Here is an 18,160-nt window from a genome sequence, read left to right as displayed (position 1 = left end):
CTATTTGATATATTTATAATTTCTGAGATTCAGCACATCGGCATCCATCAGCCTGTCATACTGAGCAGAGCAAAGACTGTTGATGCTTTGCCAGAAGATGGCGACAGAGACCGCATAATAAGCCCTTAGAGAAGAAACTCAGTGTAATTTCAAACTACAGATGATCAAATCATTATAAAACTGGTAAGTGACTTTGTAAGTAGATCTCTCTCTCTTTTGTATGTTGTGGTGCTGTATTTATACCATAGTAATCTGGTAGTGTTTGATTTACTTTGGCTTTTTTAGTAATAATTATTGTGATATTTTGATTGCAACTGAGAAACACTGGGAAATCTCTGTGGACTGATGTCATTTCATGCTGTTCAGCCTTATAATCTTAAAGTGTGAGCAAAATCACCTGTTTTGTCATCACTTTAGACATTACGCTAGAGAATCATTCAAATACTAGCTCTAAAGTGACATTGGTGAAGTAGCAATGGTTTCTGCTGTTCTGGCATTAGCTGCAGATGTGAAGGAATGGCGGAAGAAAGTAGTTCCTCATACAAAAGGGTTTTGAGACTCTGTTGTATAAGCGCAATATCTTGTAGCAGTGCGATATGGCTGTATATCATCACTGGTGGAACACTAAGATGCACAATGCACACCTCCCACTAGTGCCGATATACAGCCACGTCGCATTGCTACTCGTGTGATATTGCTCCCAATTACTACAAGTCCATCCATTCATCTATGCATCCATCAATTTATCTATCATTCCATCCACTTTATATGCACACTACTTTATTATCATAGCATAACTTTGCATATTTTATTTAGACCAACTGTGATGACTTGTCATGCTATCCACATATTGTTTTTGTTGATTTTGATTGCTTTTTGGTTTTCATTTGTAAGCTGCTTGGGATAAAAGAATTTTCCAAATGATTCAATGTGAATGTAAGGCAAATGTAAGTAAATTAAATTAGAGCAGTGTTTCCCTAGCCCCAAAAGTACACATTTTTGATGTCTCCCTAATCTGTCCCATCCCTTTCAGCTCTTATCAAGCTGATAAGCCAGGTGTATTTATGGAATAATTGTTCAATTGTGCATTGTTGATGTGCCTTCAGGAACAGGGTTGCATTAGACCACTGCTACGTGGTTGCCAGAGTGTTTTGTGTGGTTGCTGGAATGACCTAGGTGGTTTTCAGTGCACATCTATGTAATTGGAAGCTTGTTGTATCATGGTTGTTTGAACATTGCTATGCGGTTTACTGGAGTTTTGAGGGTAGCTTTTCAATGCATCGCTCTGTAGTTACTGTGCAGTTCATATAAGGCTTTATAGGGCACTAGCCAAAAAAAAAAACAACAACAGTAAATATGAATGTTAGTTCAAAATAAATGCAAATGTTAAAATCAAGAAACCACATAATCAGAGCAATCTTTCATGTTCATAGCAAAACAATAAAAATGTAATACTCAGGGGTTGGGGGGTATCAAATCCCTTCCCCTGCATATGAGCTTGAGTAACCATTAGCTGTTTTTAAAAATGAACGGGGTCACAAGGACATGCGAAGAAGTAGAACTGGTGCAACAAGTTAAGTGCCTCACATTCATTTTCAATTGAAGCTAAATGATACACTTCCTAGTCATAAAGCATCTCTGATTACAGAACACATGTATATGATTTCACGAAGAGCGCAGTGTTGTTTTTTTTGTTCTCATCTGGCATTCTGTCGCTCTTGACATGTGTCCAGGTTTTGGCTGTGCTGTTCACGAATAACAGCACTGTCTCTCTGCCAAATGAGGCCGATCAAGCTGTAACCGCGACATCAGCTCCCCAGACACAGTGTTTCTCTACAGTGATCATCTTGTCTCTCTTTCCGCTGACCTTCTCTCCTTCACATCCATGTCTCAGATCACCTCGCCTCCTTAATCATTTCTTTTCTTTTTCCTGTCATTATTTGGTTTCTTTTCTTATCAGAGTCTCCTCTCACTTTTTTGGCCTTCTGAAATGCTCTTTTTCCTTTTCTTATCCCTTAAGCTCTTGATCATACTTAATTCTTTCCTAAGAAAAAGCCCAATACCTATATGAAGGGATAGTTCACCCAAAAAATGAGGAGAATTCTATCATTAATTACTGACCCTCATGTCATTCCAATACACTAAAACTTTTGTTCATCTTCAGAATACAACTGAAGATATTCTGGATGCATGTTCGGCGCAAAAACAACACTGCACATCACCAAAGAAACACCATACCCACAGTGAAGTATGGTGGTGGTAGCATCATGCTTTGGGGTTGCTTTTCTTCAGCTGAAGTTGGGGTCTTAGTAAAGGTGGAGGTAATTATGAACAGTGCAAAATATTAGTCAATACTAGAAGAAAACCTTCAGGAACTTGATCTTTCAGGATGATAACGATCCAAAGCACACATCCAAATCAATAACGGAATGTCCTCAACAGAAGAACATTTTTTGGAATGGCCTAGCCAGAGCCCAGACCTGAATCCTATTGAAAATCTGTGAGGTGATCTGAAGAGGGCTGTGCATCTGAAGATGTCCTCATGTCGTTCCAATCCACTGAAACCTTTGTTCATCTTCAGAATACAACTGAAGATATTCTGGATGAAATCCGAGAGCTCCCTGATCCTCCTTAAACAGTAATTGTCCTGACTTGTTCCAAGTCCAAGCTTTTACAGTGGTTTAATCAGAATATTATGAAGCTATGAGAGACTTTTGTGTGGAAATAAAATGAAAATAACTAATTTATTCAACAGTTTCTTCTCCTTGGTGTCAGTATAGGGTGCACATTCATAGGCTCTGTGTATTCCTTTAAAGGTGTACACACTTATGCAACCACATTATTTCAGTTTTTTTTTTAGTTCCCCACACCTAAAATATTTGAGTTTGTTTTTACGAAATTGGACCGGTTATAGTTTACATTAAAGGTGGAAAAAGTTCTAAAATAATTTATTGTGATTTTTTTTTACAACACAAAAACCTTGAATTTTAACAGGTGTGTGTAAAGTTTTTATACCCAGTGTATACCCTAGATGCCCATATGTGACTTCATCTGATTAAAACAACACCTAAGCACATCCGATGTATATGCCAACAGCATGATCAAGTGCGACATGCTGAAAGAAATACATATTTTTGGGGGTGAACCAACACTTTAAGGGGAGTTTGAATGTTTTCCCAGTGTTGGCGTGGGTTTCCTCCGGGTGCTCCGGTTTCCACCGCAGTCCAACGACATGCGCTATAGATGAATTGAATAAACTAAATTGACTGTAGTGTATGAGTGTGTATGAATGCCAGAGTTTATTGGTGTTTTTTAGTACTGGGTTGCGGCTGGCAGGGCATCCGCTGCTTTAAACATATGCCGGAATAGTTGGCGGTTCATTCTGCTGTAGTGACCCCTGATTAATAAGGGATTAAGCCAAAGGAAAATCAATGAATTAATATCCCTTTAAGGCCTATCCACATGGAAATGATTTTTGCTCGCACATTTAACCAGCATTTAACATCTCATGACTGAAAGTCAAGGTGCCAAGGTGAGTGTGCACATCAATACCTTAAACGGCAGGCAAAAAAAAATGTCATTTTCATTTTATTGAATAATACGATTGCCCTTAGGCTCATTTGTTTGATTTGACGCACCTCGTTAAAAATGGAAATGGTCGACTAATGAGATTGACATGTTTGCTAATGTGCCTGAATCTGATGAACTTACAGTAAACACAACTTGGTGGTGCTCAAGCACAAAACTACACGAGTCTACACGAGTACACATCTCTAACAACAAAAATGCATTGGCGCGAGGTGAATGTTGAGTTACTTGTTTCTTGGTGCCTAAACACAAAGAGTCAAGTATCCAATATCAGTGTCTTTTCTTTTTTTTTTTTTCTTTCAAATTCTTTAAAAAAATAATTTCTTCACTAGAGCTGTTACTTAAACTGTACATGTTCACTCTACTCATTGCTAAAATGCACTGAAATCAATTCTGGATGCACTAGGCTGAAAACCGAAATGCTTTGTATTAATTGTTTATTATTGTATTAAGCAAAATAAAGTAATTTTGTAAGACCTTTTAGATTTAACTCAAAAATATAAGACAGTAAAACAAACCCATTTTCTTGGCAGTAAAAAAAATGCCAGTGAAAGAGTCAAGGGGTGTCATTTTACCAGCATTTTAATGACAACTCAGCAGCTCTATTTCAAGCAGCAGAAACAAATTTCTCAAATTATTCAGACAGGTAATTTCTATATTGTATGCACAATATAGAAATTACCTGTCTGAATAATTTGAGAAAGCTTTACTTTTTCGGTGAGCATACATTTTACATGCATAGCTAAGTCTACGTGTACATGAACACAAGCCATTGAAATGAATGGGTTTCATTTTCATTTTACGTAGTGTAAAAGTCACTTCAGATTGTGCAATGAGTTCGGCATACTAAAGCACATATTTTAGAACAAAAAATACAATTTTAGCACATAATTTTCAGCAGCGGAATATTTGGTTCTTGCCTAGTCGTCACCAGTGAAAATCTCTTAAGTGCTAGTGTTTTTAAGCCACTGATAACCTTCCAGTGAAAGCTTAATGTGACTTTTCAATTTCATGAGGTTCCTTTTACAGCATCGATGTTGTAATGTAATTACAATACACTTAGTTAAATAAACTTAAGCATTCATTTAGTTGTAAAATGAGATGAAAAACCGCATAACTGCTACTACCGTCAGCATCAGCAGACGAGCACAGAACCTCCATTGAAAATACTGGGGTAAAATAAACTGTCATATTTTAAAGATATAGCAGGGGATAATGGAATTGAATGCAGTGCTTCTTATCTGGTCTGAAACTGCCTTTATATTGTATATCCATCAGGCAGTGAAGATCACTGATTTTTCAAAAGAAAATAAATGAATAAATCACGGCAATTTTATAATGGAAAGGCAGTTCACCGGAAGCACAGAGGCTGGCTAAAATTAAAAGCCTGTGTCCATATACTCCATTGCCCTGGTGTGCATAAACATTTAGGAAATAAATTGACAGCATAAAGGAATTCATATGGGACATGTTTTTTGCTCCCAAGATTAAATATTTAAACAGTGTTGCAAACATTCTGTATTTACACCCAGTAAAAGGTCAAGAAGCATTTCACATTTCACCTCATGAATTCCTCATGGATGGTAGCCACCATTTACCTTTTCTCATTGCCGTATGATTTCTGTGCAACTTTAGCATGTAGGATGAGCACAGTTTGGTCTCCTCGTTCCTTCAGGTAATTCCGCATTGCTTCCCTGAAAAATCAAAGAAAGGAAATACATAAGACAAGGAATTTTAAGAAATCATGTTTTCAAACAGATAAAAAAACATTTTTTTACCAGTCAACTAGTCGAAGTACTACTAGAACAAACATCTCATCAAGCAGCGTAAGATAACATAACGGTATCCACACATAAACAGTGTTGGGCAATAACGTGTTACTAGCAATGAGTTACTGTAACTGCATTACTTTTGACAGTAACTAATACTGTAACACATTATTTTTTAAAATATGTTAACTCTGTTATCATTACAATATGATGCGTTTGTTGTGATGTGGTCATAAATACAGAAACCTTACATTCAACGGCGCACACACATCAACAGGCCAAAGTCTATTCTTTATTTACTTTTTTTAAATGTATTTGAGTGCTGTAAATGTGCCAGAAGGTTTAACCTGGTGCCATGAAATCAATCTGCTGCATCTGCATCCAATAGAACTAGTAACTACTGTATAAGCTATTATAACTGTATAGCATATAGTAGCTATAAACTACAATTTTTATCTTCAGTTGTTTATGGATAAAATATGGTAATTCTAATGGTTTAATGCAAGAGTGTGTAGGTGTTTCCCAGTAATGGGTTGTGGCTGGAAGGTTAAAGTAATCGATAAAGTAAATTAGTTACTTAAAGTAATCGCTCAAAAAATTGAGTTACGTTTTGAATGAAGTAACTAGTAACTGTTACTAGTTACTATTTTTCAGTAACTAGCCCAACACTGCAGATAAATGTATTGAGAAATTACGACAATCAATAACACAATATTACTTATTAAATGAGACAATCATCTTCATGTTTACTTAAGAAAAGCTTATACAATAGCTGAACTTGCATTTTTCCCCCTTTTAGTGCAATTTAAGCAGCACCGTACATCATCCCAGATGTCAGATTTTAATCTAGATATGAAGTGGTATTCAAATGTTATTCTGACAAACAGTTTTTGCTCTTTCCCTGTTCAAGTAGATAAAAGCTGTACTTGGATATTACGGCTGCCAAGTGACCTGACTTGGCTGCAAGTGACTTTGGTATAACATTATCATAGATAAAACAAAAATCCATTACTGAAGCAGGCAAGATTACATTTTTGATAAGCATTTCATAAAACAGCAACTCGCTTTCACTAAAATGGCTCAGTTTAAACATTTCTAAAAACACATCCTTGTGCTTTAGACCTTTAAAAGTGCTATTGTTGAAGGTTCTGGTGTGTGTGTGTGTGTTTCTTTAAAGAGAAAGCTTTCTGAAGGACTGTAAGCGCTTCAAAAGCCAAATCTCCAGAGCTTGACTAGAAACACAGGCCCAAGTTTGATTAGCCAATTCTCTGGTGAGCGCAACTATGTGTTGCTTGCAGAAAGCATACAAACACTGTGGCCAAAAACCTCAGCTTTTCCAGCTGGGGGTCTTTAAAATAAAAAGAAGGGGAAGAGGGTGGGTAAGTAAAAGGGCAAAAGGACAGCAATACGTGTGTGTGTACAAGTCAAACGGCACAAGATCTATTAGCTCATAATCAAAGAATTTCCATTTCGTGTCAGTGCTCCAATTACCTCAGTAAACTAACCAAAAACATCTCAGCATGTGCAAACTTAAATTAGCTTGCTAAATGTGGACGCTCTGAAAGTGCGATGCTTTTCAAGGAAACTTGAACAAAAAACAAATCACTTCAAGGTTGTTGTTTTTTTTTTGAATGCGATAAAATCCTAAACAGAAATCTGATGTGTAACAGACTGCAATTGTTGGATAAAACACACACATAAAAATGGCCCATTTGCACAGATGTCGGTGACACCTGACACGTCAAAATGCTCAGAGGGACACCGAGACGGGGTAATTGTAGGGGGTAGCTTACACACACACATATATATACAAGCAGCTTCCCTTTGCCACACAAACGTCTCGCACACGCTTAAGTTTTAGACAGACTTTTGTTATGGAAAGCAATGGGGCCCTGCGACATGAGGGTGGGAGGGGAAGTATGAGAGACGAGAGGTGAAAGGGTTGCACTCTGACAATAATCCTCCAGCAAGACCACAGACAGACCCGCTACAATCATGCAGCAAAAGGTGGAATCATGTTTAAAGTAAAAGCTAATTCGCAAAACTGGACAAACCAAGTTTCCTGCAGCAAATCTGTTCACCCACAACGACTTCAAGCAAATACCACAAATCTGGATGTTAACTTGTGATGTCTTTTTTTGCTTTTTGCTGTATCTTTAAGTACAGTTCAAACTTTTATGAAGTTTTTAAATAAAATCAGTTGTTCACAGTATAAAAATGTTTAAAATATTTATATTTATCGGCTATTATATATTGGTTATGGGCCTCCAAATCTAAAAAGTTATCAGTTATTGATATCGGCCCAAAAATCGATATCGGTGCATCCCCACTAATTACCCTAACCTAAGTTAACCTAATTAACCTAGCTAAGCCTTTAAATGTCACTTTAAGCTGTATAGAAGTGGCTTGAAAAATATCTAGTCAAATATTATTTACTGTCATCATGGCAAAGATAAAATAAATCAGTCATTAGAAATGAGTTATTAAAACTATCATGTTTAGAAATGTGTTAAAAAAAATCTCTTCGTTAAACAGAAATACATAGTAGTATACAAAACAACACAGGAAAAATTACGGTGTCTTAGTTTTCTTATTTTCCTACTATTCCTTCAAAATGCAACAAATAAAATGTATGAATTAACAAAACATTCTCTGAGCAAAAAAATTGAATTAAAAATAAAATAATAATAACAACAACAATAATAACTTAACAAGTTTACAATGTTCGCATTAAGGAGTCAATATTTCCTCTTTCCAGTTATGTATTGTGTATTAGAGCTGATATCAATTGAACAGGGTAAGCCTTTGATATAGTGTAAAGCAGGGTTCCAGGTCTTGTAAAAAGATTTGAGAGATCTTGCAAGTAAGCATCTTAACTTCTCAAGTTGTATGCAGCTAAAGATTACTTGGATCCATTTGTCATGTGATGGAGGAAGTACCCGTTTCCATTTGATAAGAATAGCTAGTCTAGTTAAGAGTAGAAAAAGCAATAACCTGACGATAACAACAGTCAAATCAACGCTCTCTGAAATACCAAAAAGGGCTGTCAAGGGGTTAGGGTGTATGAGTTGTTTTTGGCAATCTTTAAAAATTCATTGCATGGGAAAATCTTGATGATATTAAAAAAAGATCTTGTTCCATGACAAGAAATTACATAAATTTCCTAGTGTAAATTAATCAAAACTTAATTTTTAATTGGGAATATGTGTCAGTAAGTTTTGGATATTGAATTTTAAATTATTTTGTACCCTTGGATTTCCTTGATAGATGTATCTTGACCAAATATCATCCCGTCCTAACAAACCATGCATTGATAGAAAGCCGATTTATTCAGCTTCATACAGTTGAAATCAGAATTATTAGCCCCCCTGTTTGTTTTTCCCCAATTTCTGTTTCACATTTCCAAAGATAATAGTTTTAATAACTCATTTGTAACAACTGATTTATTTTATCTTTGCCATGATGACAGTACATTATATTTTACTAGATATTTTTCAAGACACTTCTATACAACTAAAAGTGACATTTAAAGGCTTAACTAGGTTAATTAGGCAGGTTAGGGGAATTAGGCAAGTTATTGTATAACGATGGTTTGTTCTTTTGACAATCGAATATAGCTTAAAGGGGCTAATAATATTGACCTTAAAATGGATTTTTAAAAAGTAAAAAATGCTTTTATTCTAGCTGTAATAAAACAAATAAGACTTTCTCCAGAAGAAAAAATATTATCAGATATACTGTGAAAATTTCCTTGCTCTGTTAAACATCATTTGGGAGATATTTAAAAAAGAAAAAAAAAAAAATCAAAGGGGGGCTAATAATTCTGACTTCAACTGTATATAAATGGACCTATTGATTTCAGAAAATTAACCCTTTTGACTGGTTTTGTTGTCCTGGGTCAAAATTTAGTATTTTAGTGCTAAAATAGATTTGCGTTTGCTTAGTTGTGGTTTAAAATACACTTCATTCCATTATATTATTCATTTGGCATTGACACTACTGAATACGAACCAAACTTGGACTGACTTGAGCTAGATACTGACACCATTGTGTCTTTACAGCAGAATTGAATTTGTTTTATAATTGATCAACTTTGCAGCATCATCCCTGAATGGATCAACATTTAACTAAATTGAGCAGAACTAATGTAATCTAATGCAGAGCTGTTTTACGGCTTCATAGTTGATGACTGCTGTGACATTACTTATTTCCCTTTTTATAACTGTAAAAACTACTTTAAAACAATCTAATATTTATGAAGAACTATAATAATAAATCAGACTTCAACAACAGCGTAAAAGTACAAGTGTAAAAATTGTACAGCAAAATCCGCAGTCGTTCAGAGATGCCCAAACTAGGGCCCGTGGGCCAAATCAAAGGTTACTTTAGGTCAACTTTAGCCCAACTTTTGGCCCACCATTGCATCTGAGTAGAGTGTAAAAATTATGAAGATGGTTTAGAGATTGTCATTTCAAATCCAATAAAACCTTTTGTTTGTTTGTTTTTTGTTAAAAGCTATGTTTCGATTAAATGGTGTAAATTAATTAAATTAAGTTTAAATGTACATGCTGTCACCCGACAGATGGACAATTTAAGGCAAAGGGAGATTCTACTTTACAAGTGTATTCAGTGTTGAACTCCACTTTGTTATAAATGTGATTGTTTATGCTTTTATTTCAATAGGCTATCATTTTAACTGTTATACTGTTATATTATAAATGTTATTACGATTAAAAGTAATGTTTTCTAAGAAATTAGGAAAATACACATGGAAGGAATAAAGTTTGGTATATTATCTTCGGCCCACTGCTCTCAATGATATTTGGTTTTTGGTCCTTTATACGAAAAGGTTTGGGCACCCCTCTGCTAGACAAAGTTGGTTTTTGATGGAGGAATAATGGAAATAAATGTATTTGTGAATAAAATCAGGACTAAAATATGTATCAATGTTTTTAGTACATTTTTTTTTATTTTTAAAAAGCTTAAAAGCTTTGCTCCTGACAGGTCTGACTATTGTCTGTCTAATTATCATGTCTGAAGGCTGTAAAATTGAGGATGACTTGCAATTTTTTTCACATCCTCAATGTAAAATTGAATTAACAAAGCTTGCATGCCTTTGAGCAGCACAGAGTTTCAGGTATTAGCCTTGAAAGCAATACTAAACTGATCTATTGTGCAAAGTGCTATTTAAATAAACTTCACTTCAGTGCAGACATCCACACCAGTATAATTAGATGCTTTCCTTGTAGTTTTTTCATCACTAGTTGTTAGTGATGTCAAAATTTAAACAGAAATAATACAAATTGATTTCAAAATGTCAAAAGATGGTATTGTAGAATCTAACAACATTATGGTATCAGCGTTAAGACTAACTCTTGGTATTGAAAGCACTGTTAAATAGCCAGCCAAATCAAAAATGTGGATTTGTTTTGTATCTCTAGTAGACAAGAATGGGTGATGTTGAATAGTTTTAGGCCAACTTTGATGGAAGTTGATGATCCACTTCAAATGTTGACTACTGTATATCAATTTTAATTATTAATAATAAGTTGTTTTCTTACTTAATTACCATAAATATTTAAAAATTCATTTTGCATTCCACTGCTACTTCCAAAAGTTGAATTCTATCAATACTTGTGCACACCAAATCAATGATAGGCTCAGTTATTTTCATCCAAGTCACATGTACTAACACCTACCCCCACCCCAACCCTGAACCCAACCATCACAGTACTGTAAAAATATTAATTATTGTTATACAGTGTCATAAAAAAATGCTGCTATATTGATGATGTGCATATCGCACTTCTGGCCGGTCGCGTATCCGATCTAGACTTTACCATCAACTGATCCACCAACCGGCTTCCCTAATACCAACTGACATTATTTTTAAAAGCAAACTGGAAGAGAAAGCCCATCGTGGTTGTGTGTTTTTACAATGATTTCACACTGTTGTTGTTGTTTCTATTATTATTATTATTATTATTATTATTATTATTATTATTATTATTATTATTATGTTTCTTTATTTAACCAGGTAAAAAACCTATTGAGATTAAGATCTCATTCACAACCTACACAACCTAAAAAGGTACACAACACACAACCTAAAAATAAAGAATTAAATAAATAAATAAAAATAATATAAAAATACAGTTTGATTATTCAGCCAAACCACATAAAATATGTTAAAACACACACACATCGAAGTTTTAGGAACAACAAATAATAACTTGACTTCTAGTTGATCATTTGGTATTAGAAGTGGCTTACTGTATATGAAAGGCAAAGGCCTCTAGATTACGCTTATTTTACCAAAATAAAATATGATCATGCCTTGACTTTTAATGATTTAATCAGGACAGTAAGGTCTGACTTTGCTGAGACAAAAGTCTTGTCACTTAACAGAAATAATGTCCAGTACAGAATATAAAGTCATGCTGCCTTAGAAAAAGAATGACTATTGTGTCTGACTCCCATGAGCTTGGAGGACTACCTCCATACATCTCTGCAATGACTCAATCCTGCGCCAATCCTGGAGCACCCTGACCTTCTTTGCTTTCAGGAACTTTGATGTGGAGGCTGAACTATGAGAAAGAGCACTGCTGATCCTGCTGAAGAATTTGCCTCTCCTGTGGTTTGTAATGTAATGGGCAGCACAAATGTCTTGATATATCAGGCTGTTGATGTTGCCATCCACTCTGCAGATCTCTCACACGCCCCCATACTGAATGGAACCCCAAACCATGATTTTTCCATCACCAAACTTGACTGATTTCAGTGAGAAACTTGGCTCCATGTGGGTTCCAGTAGGTCTTCTGTAATATTTGTGATAATTGGGATGCAGTTCAACAGATGATTCATAGAAAAAAATCCACCTTCAACAAATGATCAAGTCAAGTTATTATTTGTTGCTCTTACAACTGGGATCAACGACAAGACTTTTGTCAGGTAGTGTACTTTGAGAAATGGACTGTTGTTGTTTGTCAACAACAACATGTTTTTTGTTATTGTTTGTTTTACCTTTTGTTTTGAATCATCCTTCGTTGAACTCGAACTGTACTATGTCCCAAGTCCGACACTGTAATATGGAGGTGTCATATGGAGGTGTCATACCACCTTGTAGCATTCATTTTACACACAAAGACATAGCCCAGGCACATATTTCATAGTTCCCAAAAATGTAGCCTTGGGCACATATTTACAAATGAGCCTGTGTTGCGTAATGCAGTTTGAAAGCCCAGATAGTTTTGGTGAAAATAGCCCATACAGGTTACAAAGTATTAAAAATGCACCAATTTATTTATTTAGACTTAGATTTACTTCTTCCATTTTCAGCATTCTGCAAAAACAGTGTGCTTTTCATAAGATCTCATTATCAATGGGTCTACTGACAGGAAGAGAAACAAAACCAAAACATCCTTTCTGGTCACAGCTAGTTAGGAGACAGCTTATTGCCTTATCTGTTTTAGTACTAGTCAAAATGCTTTTACAGTCCCAAAAATAAATGAAAAAAACAAAGAAGAAAAATCCTATCTGACAGATTATATGCAATTTTAACTAATATCTTGTATGTCGAGTGAACGCTGTGAAACGGGTGAATATTGAACTGTGCTGAACCTCCCAGCCTCGCAGGACACACACAAACGGTGAATTCCTGCAGATCTGGTGATGTCATCTTCCTCAGGCCCATGCCATTCGATACCTTTGATACTTCTAATAACCCGCTGCGTGTGTGTGTGTGTGTGTAGGAAAGGAAGACTGTGACAGATTCAGATTGTCTACTTCAGAAACGACAGATAAAAATCTCTGCTAAGCAGAGTCCTCTTCTATTCCTGGATAAAATATAGCCACTTTTCTAGTCAATTCCCTCAAAAGTACAAAGACAAGCATGTGTAAAGCGCATGAAATCAGCCGCACGTCTGATTCATGATTACAGGCACCAAAGCAAGAACATTCCTAGACTTTCAACATTTCCCTCCAACGCTCAAGGGTTTTCACATCAACAGAGTTCAGCATTGACATCCGGCAACCTGACAATTCACAACACCAAAGCATCTCACAGAGAATATTGATGACCTTCACCCTTTGCTAGGACACTAGAAACTTTCTGTTAAATTTTCTGTTTGTGGTAAACAAAAATCTGACTGTTCATTAAAGCTAAATTAACTCATAGTGTTTTGTTTTGGGCGAAATAGTCAAAAAACTGCTGACTCTAATGACTTTGACCAGTAAAACTACACACTTTTAGTCCATTAAAAAAACTAATAACTGCTTTAAAACTGACTGAGTTTTAAGATGAACTCCATTTTTTTTGCAATTATGTACATGCTGAGCTAATCTCAAACATCGGTACTAGGGCCAATCATTACCTTTTTTTTTCAACTGATCTGTATCGGCTGTTTAAAACCTGATTCTTTTTTTCATCAAGAATAACTGGTAAGCAGAGAGTGCACTTTGTGACAGGAATGAGCAGCTAACCTGAAAATACAAAAGCAGTCAGCCTCGTAGTGGATTCTGTGAGGTAACACACACACACACACACACAGACACACACACACACACACACACACACAGACAGACAGACAGACAGACAGACAGACAGACAGACAGACAGACAGACAGACAGACAGACAGACAGACAGACAGACAGACCGACCCAGACAGACACAGACACTAGCACTACACGATTATGGTTGTAATGTGAAGTGGGACGCTGACAAGGGAGGTGTGGATGCAAGTACAGGTTTATTGAGAATGGTCAGGCAAGCAACAGTGCATGTAATGGCGGATTTGTAGTCCGTTAGCAATCTGTCAGCATTTGATCGCTGGAGATTGTTACAACGATGGTGTTATCAAGACTCGTAATAAAAGGAAAATAATTGTGAGACTGATAATGGCAGCCAGAAGAGAGAACAATGTCTCACAGTCACCAAAGAACAGTCATCAGATCTCAATCCAATAAAGCGCCTTTGGGATGTGGTGGAACGGGAGATTGGCATCATGGATATGCAGCCAACAAATCTGCAACAACTGCGTGATGCTATCGTGTCAATATGGAGCAAAATCTCTGAGGAAGTACCTTTCCAGTACCTTTTTGAATCTAGGCCAGGAAGGATTAAGGCAGTTCTGAAGGCAAAGGGGGGGTCCAACCCGGTACTAGTAAGGTGTACCTAATAAAGTGGCCGGTAGGTGTTCATTAATAGGTTTATGGTTTCTGTGATTATAAGCTTAATCCGAAGTCTGTTTAATCAAAGCGTTGTGTTAGAATGAGGTAATGTTTTATTAAAATATTTACCAAATCTCCATATGTCACAGATGATGACGTTCATGTTAAGTACTTCATTAGTTTTACTATAATCTTCTACTTAGATGGACGTTTAGAACAATGGGAGACATTTATATCTGTTTGGTGTTTCTGCAAAACAATACTGAAACTGTAAACAACAGGTCAGACATTTTTCTAAACGATTTGATTTTAATAATCTTCATTAGGTAAATTTAAGTATTTGATATGGACTCAGTATCAGTAAATGCTCAATTTTAAATCATTTGTATTGGATCAGGATAATAACAATAAAACCTGACTGAGACATAGTGCCAAAAGTGTCATAGTAACTTAAAAAATCGACTCTCTTTAGGCAACACCGCCTCAAATTCACCACATTCAACAAAATATTTCAACACAGTTACTGTCAGATTTCAAACCACCTGCGCTGAAATATTTTCCCCTTTTGCATAATCTATATGCATCTGTTTGTTTCTGAGAACTAACATGGTTTTGCGCAATAAAAGGTTACAGTCAGTAAGCAGTTTAGAATCACAGTAGGGTGCAAATACACTGCTATTCAGTTTGTGTAGTCTGGGTTATTGCATTTACTTATTCAACAAGTACCCACTAAAGTGACAACAACAGAATTACATATCTACAGTGCCTACAAAAAAAATAAAAATAAAATAAAAATAAATAAATACTGTACAATATTGAAAAAATCTGACATTGTGAGATTTGATTTTTCTGCGATAAATATTGCAATATGAAAAGATGGTTTGAACAGCTATATTTGACGGTTTTCTAGTGAGTTTAACAGTAATTAGGTACAAAAATGGAATAATCACAATACAAAAAAAGCTTTTCTTTTTTTGCTTTGTCCTGTTTCTACACAGAAAATTCATCAGTGTTAAATTCTCAGTCTTAAAGCATTTCAGTGTTTAAATTTACAGAGTTAGATTTTGATAAATTAACACAATCGGTGTTCGAAGCTGATTTGATCTAGTGTAAAAGTTACAGGTAACCAACACTTGATGGTGTTATTTCCAACATTCACTTGACCAGACATCTTAATGGAACATAAAGGTCATGCCATTTTCAGATTTTTTTAAAGTCTTAAAAAGTGTTCATTTGTAAAAAGTGTCAATTTGTAGTGCCGGCTGTTCAGTGTTAACGTGTTTTGTTAATAGAAATAATTAATAACATTAGGTTCGGGGGTGAGGTATCTGAATTACTGTTAAGATTGTCGTATTGTGGTGTTAGTAACTGTACTATGAAGCGTGTTTCGGCCGGTCGCTGCGACCGGGGGGTTTCACAGAAAGGTTGGGTGGTGGTTGAAATTATGGGAGTTTTTTGGGAGAAATAACAAAACAGGAGGGTGGCAGGAGATGGGTCTGAAATAGGGGAGACTCCTGGGAAAAATGGGAGTGTTGCCAGGTGTGATCAGGAGTATTGTAATGTTTACTAGGTAAACTAGAGTTAAATTCTCTATGTTAAAGTGCTGAATTTTACATTTTTATACTAGAGTCAGAAAACTTTCAACTCCCAGTAGTGGTTATTTTTTTACTCGATACAGTCTAAAAATAACTAATTTATAGTGCTGTACAAGTAAAGGTTATTGCACAGTGAATCTGAAATTTTTGTCCATAATTTTTGCATGTTAAAAAATTAATTCAACCTCACGTTGTGTTAATCGTATTTACACACTGCCTCCAAAACTTTTGTACGTCATAAAAAAATTCTAACCGGGTTCAACCCATTTTTTTCACTTTTTGCATACGAAAAAGCACTTTGAGAGGTGTTTTGACAGTTTAGAGACACAGTACAAGAAAAAAGCTAAATACAGAATGCTGTCCCTTGAGCTACACATAACTTTGCATTGACACGTCAACGTCCATTGCTTTAATAAGCCAATGCGGACGCCATCTATTATAATGTCTGTAGGTACTGCCAGTCCCTGTTCAGGATTTGTTTACATATGTAAATGTGTGAAGTATCACAAGCATCAAAATTCCACTGATTTATAGAGAACTGTTGTGTTCATCCAATACTGCATAGAGAGGAAGGAGAGATCAGCTCATTATCAAAGAGCTGCGATACAATTATCTCAAAATGTAAAGTTTATTTCTGGAAATCAGAATACATTGCTTGTGATAAAATCATGAATGACAACATCAACAGCCTCTTCTTTCTGAAGACTTTTGTGTTGTCCATTACATTACATTACAAACCACAGGAGAGGAAAATTCTTCAGCAGGATAGCGCTCCTCCTCATATTTCAGCCTCCACATCAAAATTCCTGAAAGCAAAGAAGGTCAAGTTGCTCCAGGATTGGTCAGCTCAGTCACCAGACATGAACATTATTGAGCATGTCTGGGGTAAGTCGAAGGAGGAGGGATTGAAGATGAATCCAAAGAATCTTGATGAACTCTGGGAGTCCTGCAAGAACACTTCCTTTGCCAGTCCAGATGACTTTATTAATAAACGATTTGAGTCATTGCAGAGATGTATGGATGCAGTTTCATAGGAGTCAGACACAATATTCATTCTTTTTCCACTGCACCATGACTTTATATTCTATACTGGACATTATTTCTGTTCAGTGACAACACTTTTGTCCAAGCAAAGTCAGACCTTACTGTCCTGATTATATTACTGAAAATCAAGTAATGATCATATTTTATTTTGGTATCCTCTGGGAAGACCCAGGACACGCTGGAGGGACTATGTCTCTCTGCTGGCCTGGGAACGCTGTGGGATGCCCCTGGAGGAGCTGGAGGAAGTGTCCGGGGAGAGGGAAGTTTGGAGTTCTCTCCTAAGACTGCTGCCCCTGCAACCCGGCCCCGGATAAGTGGATGAAAATGACATGACAAGCGTAATATAGAGGCCTTTGCCTTTCATATAAGCCACTTCTGATACCAAATGATCAACTAGAAGTCAAGTTATTATTGGTTGTTCTTAAAACTTGGATTGGCGACAAGACATAGTCAGGTAGTGCATACTTCAACTAGATATTAAATCAGAAAAATGTAATACAGAAGTTTAGGTTTATTTGATTTGCCATCATCTGATGAGGAACACGTGAATGAAACTTAGTGATACTTATATGATGGATCATTTTAACAGCATTGCAAGGTGAAATGAAGTCACGAACAGCATTCAACTCCATGCAAGCTGTCCTGAAGGTCTATTTTTTTCTATACAAACACATGCAAAGGTCTTGCACGCAACATCAAGCCACTGGGCCATGTGACGTCACATGCTAAAAAGAAAAACCACAGACTGCTCTGCTGACAGCTCCCTTACGGAAAACACATTCACAGATACTTCACAAAAACTGCAGATATGACTGGAGAGTTTTCAATTCAAACAGAAGTGAAGGACAAAGTGAAATAGCTAATATCTACCCTGCTAAAAAAATTGAGATCTGAAAGTGTGAAATGTAACATTTAGCAACATCAGGACAGAAAAGGTATCAAGCAAGCAGCATTACACTGATAAACATTCACTCAAAGCCAGACACGTGTTGAGG

The 18,160-nt window shown here is 36.1% G+C and overlaps 1 protein-coding gene across 1 annotated transcript in view; it reads right to left on the bottom strand.

The window, feature by feature from the left end:
* Nucleotides 1-18,160, bottom strand: part of rbpjb (recombination signal binding protein for immunoglobulin kappa J region b) — a 129,155-nt gene that overhangs the window by 29,921 nt on the left and 81,074 nt on the right. Inside the window, exon 3 of the mRNA XM_056462278.1 lies at nt 5,187-5,282. Coding sequence (XP_056318253.1) covers nt 5,187-5,282 — 96 coding nt within the window. The remainder of the gene's footprint in view (nt 1-5,186; nt 5,283-18,160) is intronic.

This window comes from Danio aesculapii, chromosome 7 (assembly GCF_903798145.1).
Source record: "Danio aesculapii chromosome 7, fDanAes4.1, whole genome shotgun sequence".
Classification (NCBI taxonomy): Eukaryota; Metazoa; Chordata; class Actinopteri; order Cypriniformes; family Danionidae; genus Danio; species Danio aesculapii.
This window is presented reverse-complemented; position numbering and strand designations above follow the sequence as displayed.